The 5,937-nt window shown below is 43.6% G+C and overlaps 1 protein-coding gene across 2 annotated transcripts in view; it reads left to right on the top strand.

Annotated features, from left to right (window-relative positions):
* Positions 1 to 1,433, top strand: part of TMEM248 (transmembrane protein 248) — a 40,924-nt gene extending 39,491 nt beyond the window's left edge. For both annotated transcript variants that reach the window (XM_003794213.3, XM_023515687.1), the window contains one exon: positions 804 to 1,433. In XM_003794213.3, coding sequence (XP_003794261.1) covers positions 804 to 824 — 21 coding nt within the window. In that variant the 3' untranslated portion in view covers positions 825 to 1,433. The remainder of the gene's footprint in view (positions 1 to 803) is intronic.
* Positions 1,434 to 5,937: the final 4,504 nt, after the last annotated feature.

The raw sequence follows: 5,937 nt of genomic DNA, 5'->3' as shown, positions 1-5,937 counted from the left end.
GGCTATTTTTTTGGTTGCAGCCATCATTGTTGTTTGGCGGGCCCGGGCTGGATTCAAACCCTCCACCTTAGGTGTATGTGGTTGACGCCTTAGCCACTTTAGCCACAGGCACTGAGCCACCCAACTAATTTTTAAAATTTTTTTGTAGAGATGGGTCTTGCTATGTTGCCCAGGATGGTCTCAAACTCCTGGGCTTCAAGTGATCCTCCTACCGTGGCCTCTCAAAGTGCTGGGATTATAGGGTGGCGCCTATAGCTCAGGCGGCTAAGGCGAAAGCCACATACACCAGAGCTGGCAGGTTCAAATCCAGCCCAGCCCTGCCAGACAACAATGACAACTACAACCAAAAAATAGCCAGGCATTGTGGTAAGCGCCTGTAGTCCCAGCTATTCGAGGGACTGAGGCAAGAGAATCGCTTAAGCCCAGGAGTTGGAGGTTGCTGTGAGCTATGATGCCACAGTACTCTACCTAGGGTGATAGCTTGAGGCTCTGTTCAAAGAAAAAAAAAGTGCTGGGATTACAGACATGAGTCACTGGGGTTTAAAAACAGTTAACTCTGTATCTCAGCGCAGTGGTTGTACAGATCAGCTGCATCTTGTGGAAGACTTGTAGGTTTCTATTCATTTCTTCCTATATGAGATGTTTTTCATAGAAATTTAGTAACTCCCTTGCCTAATAGATGCAGGCAGTCAATATGGCTCCTTAGTCTTTGTGTAGGGGCCAGAACCCCTCACAGGTGTCATTGGGGCCAAGTTACCTGGGCTTCCCTGTTTGACTGGATCACTTGTCTTGCTCTTTTCTAGGTGGCTTTGGCTGAAGCCTAATCCCACAGTTCCTTGTTTTCTGAGAGAGACTGAGAACCATAATCAATCATTGCCTGCTGAACCCAGCCTGGGTCTGGACACTCTGTGAATACATTATCTTGCGATGTTGGGTTATTCCAGCCAAAGACATTTCAAGTGCCTGTAACTGATTTGTACATATTTATAAAAATCTATTCGGAAATTGGTCCAATGATGCACGTGCTTTGCACCGGGTGTAGCCAGAACCCTTCAGCCTCACCTGTGGACTTGTGGACCTGGAGGGATACTTTTGTATAGTGCTAGAGAGAATTCATGGATCTTGCTGCATTGAAGCAGGTCATGATGTTTTTACCAAGGCCACAGGCTCGTTTCATTGCTGGTGGGGTTGAGGTTTGGTTTGGTTCTTGTTTCAGCCCGATATGTACAGAATGTTTGAAACAGTCTGCACCTTTGATATGATACTGCATTTTCAAAGCCACCAATCCATTTCGTGGATTTTATGTGTCTGTGGCTTAATAATCATAGTAACAACAATAATACCCTTTTCTTTATTTTGCTTGCAAGGAAACATACCTATCTAAGTTTTTTTTTCTTTTTGAAGAAAAATAAAATAGTCACATTTTAATACTACTCTAGTTAGGACAGACTTGTGCTTTTATCCTGAGTAAAAAGTAAAATATTTAAAAGTCACCTACATGGTAAAGATCTAAGTTTCATTTTCCACATGGATGTGAGGAACCTGGTCTTGTTTTGAGTTGGCACAAAATGTTCTGTCTTTGTCCTCTTTTGCCCCATGCCTTTCTTATAAAAGTGAAAGCAGCTTCTTCACTCAAAAGGGCTTAAAAATTAAGTAAATGGCTCTCAATTAGAGTAACAATTAGCTGTTCTAATTTCTGGAATACAGATGACTGTATAGAAAGAAAGAAAGAGTGATGATTTTGGTCTAATAGTCATGAAGGGTTTCTTGTTTTTTTCTTTTTAGATTTATTTTTATGCAACCAACATATCTTCAGAAGGAACATGGCAGTAGATACATACCATTATGGAAATGATGCCTATGAAATTTGAGGGAATGCAATTCTGATTGGCCATTCATCAGGGGAAACCATAAGCATATTTCTTTCTTTTTTTTTTTTTTTTTGCTTTCAATTTCTGCTGACTTTCACTTTTATCTTAGTTTGAAGTTTTTTTTTTAGTTCTTCTTCTTGTAGTGATTCTCTTGCCCCCCATGTAGCTGGGATCGCAAAGTTTGACTTTTTTTTTTTTTGTAGAGACGGGGTCTCACTCTGGCTCACTTTGCCTCATGCTGGTCTTCCGCTGGTCTCAAACTGGGCTGAGCTGAGGCGATCCACCCGCCGCCTCGGCCTCCCACAGCGCTGGGACAACAGGCGTGAGCCACCACGCCCACCACCCCCGCCCGGCCCATAAGCATGTTTCTTAACCATTTTGATCATCTAGTTCTTCTGTCACTTCTTTCTTATAATCCTTCATTTTAAAGAAGTTGCGCATTATTTTCCCCAATTTTTTCTTGTTATTCATATTCTTACTATTTTTCCTAATAACTTCTTGCCTTATTAACCTGTTGTCACTAACGACTTTTTCCAGGCAGTGTTATAGCAGAAGGGCAATTAAAACCTTGGACATGCCTATCAGCACTTCTTTTTCTTAACTCTAGGTCTGTAATCTGTTCTAAATTAGAATTAGTTCTTGCGACCTGAAATACATTGGCCTAGAACATTTTATCCCAGGTGTGCTTGAATGGAAAATAATTGTGGGCTTTTACTGAAAATTGTTAAAATAATCATTGTAGTAACTTGATATGTTTATATTCCTTTTTTCCCCCCCCTTTTAGTATATATTTCAAGCACAGTAATCATACCTATCTATCCAGTCTTTTGTTTTTTGTTTTTTGGGGTTTTTTTGTATGATACAGTTTGCTTACTTGATGCATGGCTAACTTGTTAATTTAGTTTTCTCTTTAGAGATGAGACCCTTATGAGACAAGATTGAGAAAGAGCCATTTGGCTTGGCCTTTAGAAACTTCAGTATCCTTAGGACCATCAGATTTTAGATTAAGCTGCTATTGAATTAATCAAATCTCAAGTGGAGTTATAGGATTGGATTTATAACTGACAGAGTAATATAAAACAAAAAAAGACAAGTGAAGAAAGTTTCACTGGTTTGTTCAATCCAGCCTGTTGCTAATATTAATTACAGGGAATAGTTGGAATCTGTAGCCAGGGGAAGAAGGACACTGTTAGGCATGAGGAAAGGAAGTGCCAAAAATGCCTGGACAACATGACTTGTCCCGAGGCCAGGACGCACAGCACACACTTTACAATCCAGCATTCACCCTAGCAGGTAATTCTCAGATCTTTTAGAAACACAGTCAATCAGGTGTTTAAAGGAGGGCTGGGGAAGAGAGGTGGCCCTGGGTTGTGGATACAGAGATCTAGTACCTGGAGAGACTTCCACTGAATCTCAGGAAGTCCAGGGGACATGTTACCATCTGGGCACATAGAGACCAGGCCTGATCCTCAGCTGTAGCTTGCTGGTGGACCTCAGGATTAACAGAGTGTTACAGATGGGCCCATTTGCCATCTGGAGTGACCCTGCACAGGAGCACTGGCTTGTCCTCAGGCACCTTGGACTAGAGGTCCAACAAAAGGTCAGCAACTTACTATTAAAATGGTTGTTTCAGATCATATTGATCTCTTTCCTTTTCTTTTTTTGTCCTTTCGCTGTATGACTTGAATCAGTTTTGATTCTATTTGTAAGTTTTTCTCATCATTAGGAACCTGCCATTTCTGTTGCATTTTCTTTGGCAGTGTGTAGGGATTCAGCATCCTGGTTTTTCAACCCTCCTGCAGGCATTGTGGGGTTATGAGGGCCAGTGGATCCATTTCACTTCTCTTGCTGCATGATGGTCAGTAGCTGATCTGTTATGGCATTCACTCCCAGGTTAATTTTCTGTGTTTGAAATATGTGCATATGTGCTTTACAAAATAAAACATCTGAATTTATTTGCCGTGTCTCAGCTTCCTCAAGTCTGATGGGCATTTCCTAAGGGAATAACATGCACAATAAGCAGTTGAAGGTTTTTTTGGTAAGCTGCTCTTTTGAGGTGTCACCTGTCATCAGGATGCGGAGTGGGGAGTGTCTCCTGTTAAGGTGCCCTCACCAGGCACATGGGTCTTCTCCCTGAGAGTACAAAACCTCTTGTTTACTAGGCCAGCAAGTGCACAAAGCCTGACCCTAATCCTGTCCCGAGGAAGGAAGGAAGGAAGTCTGCCTCCTGTTACAGAGCTCCTACACACTTTGCCCTGCTTTTGCCAGAACGGTGCCTCCTCTACAGTATAGCAAAGGGAGAGTGTGTGCACTAATGCAAATCCTTCCTATTTCCAGTGGGCAGGGTGCTCTGAGTCCCCTCCATCCCTCAGCAGGTGCCAGGGCCAAGAGGTCAGTCTCCCGGCACTCCTTGAGACTGGACAGTGCTGGGGAGGGTAATACTTCAATGGGCTTCTTATTTCTGCCTCCATCCCCTCCTCTTGCCTTCTGCCTGTAACAGGTGGCATGCTTTGCTTGCGTTGCCCTGTGCCAGTCCCTGCTGTCTTCTCACCCTTGTGTTTTATGTGTGGTGATTTATCCCCATCACAGTACAGAGTAAGCCTGCAAAAAATAGGCTCACATCTCCTTTCTGTATTACACAGCCTGTGTAAAATCCAACACATACTAAGTTCTCATGTCAAGTTAGAGATTTTGCTTTAGAACCATTTCATTTTCCTGGTGGGCCCACAGACATGCAAGGATTACAAGAAAAGTGGAATGAACGCTCAGGCCACAGGAGCCTGTGAAGGCTAGTCCAGCTCATTGAGATCGAGGTTGCTGTCTAAAAGCAACGTATTTGCCCATTCATGAGAGCTCACCTTCTTTTCACCTCTGAAGACCCCCAACTCCTTATAGTTAGCTAGGTTTTGAGGATGGGTGGGCTAGAGTGGTTTGAAACCTGCAAGAATAGATGGCAGTAGTTTGTGCTTTGTCCAGGTTTGTGCTTTGCCTTGAGTTTTGCTTGACACTCAGCCTCTTCCAAGCCCCTTTGCTCATCCAGTATTTCCTGGGCCTCTCTTTGTGCCAGCCATGGGATTTAACACTTCTGCGTTCTAGGTGCTAGAGATATAGCAGTTAACAGATAAAAGGTTATCTTCTTGGCACTTACCTTCTAGTTGGGGAGATAGCTCAGAAACACCTAAATATATTTATCATCTAGTGGCAGGTAGTGGTGAGGTAAAGATTCCTGGGGTGGAGAGTGGTGAACATGACACCTCAGTTGGGGTGGTTGCAGAAGGCATCTTGGAAGAGGTACAATTAGAAGACATGGATGGGGGGAGTGATCCAGGCTGTGCTCAGGGGCCCTGCTCTTGCTGGTGCAGACTGGGCAGCTCTCAGAGCTGAAGGACAGTGCAACAGGCTTGACAGGCTTAAGCCTAGGCTCTGATGCCTCCAAGGATGTGGAACTTGGGCCTCATGCCTCAGCTTCCTCATCTGTAAAACAAGGACAATGGTTGCCACCATGGTGCAGTGAGGATTCAGCACGGAGTTCAGTGTGTAGCACAGTGAATGTTGAGCATGAGGAAGTGGCAAGGGGAGGTGTCCAAGCATGCAGCTAGTGGGTCATCCTTTAGCAGAGCACTACAAAGCAAAAAGTTCTAAGCTTTGGTCCTCTGTTTTTAGTGATGCTGACCATGCCATGATGCCAGTCACTGGGTGTAAGAACCACCCTTGGAAAGCATGTGTATGTAATGGAAACAAATTTCGTGAAATGATAAATCACCTTCACTATGTAAGATGTGCACTGGTATTTTTCAATTCTGAGTCTCTTCTGTTTCATTAAAATACTGGGCATGACCACGAAATTGATTGCATGTCCCACATAGAAGGCAGCCTGTAAATTTCAAAAACACTGGGTCTAGGAAAGATACCTTACAGTTGGAAGAGTTACAAGTTTGAACACCAACATTCTAGCTATCAAAAATTTAGGCTCAGTGCCTGTAGCTCAGTGGTAGGGTGCCAGCCACATGCACCAAGACTGGTGGGTTCAAACCTGGCCAGGGCCTCCTAAACCACAATGACAATA

The sequence above is a fragment of the Otolemur garnettii genome, unplaced genomic scaffold (assembly GCF_000181295.1).
Source record: "Otolemur garnettii isolate 467f Iridium unplaced genomic scaffold, OtoGar3 scaffold00077, whole genome shotgun sequence".
Classification (NCBI taxonomy): Eukaryota; Metazoa; Chordata; class Mammalia; order Primates; family Galagidae; genus Otolemur; species Otolemur garnettii.
Note: the sequence above shows the minus strand (reverse complement) of the source record. Positions and strands in the feature narration are given on the sequence as shown.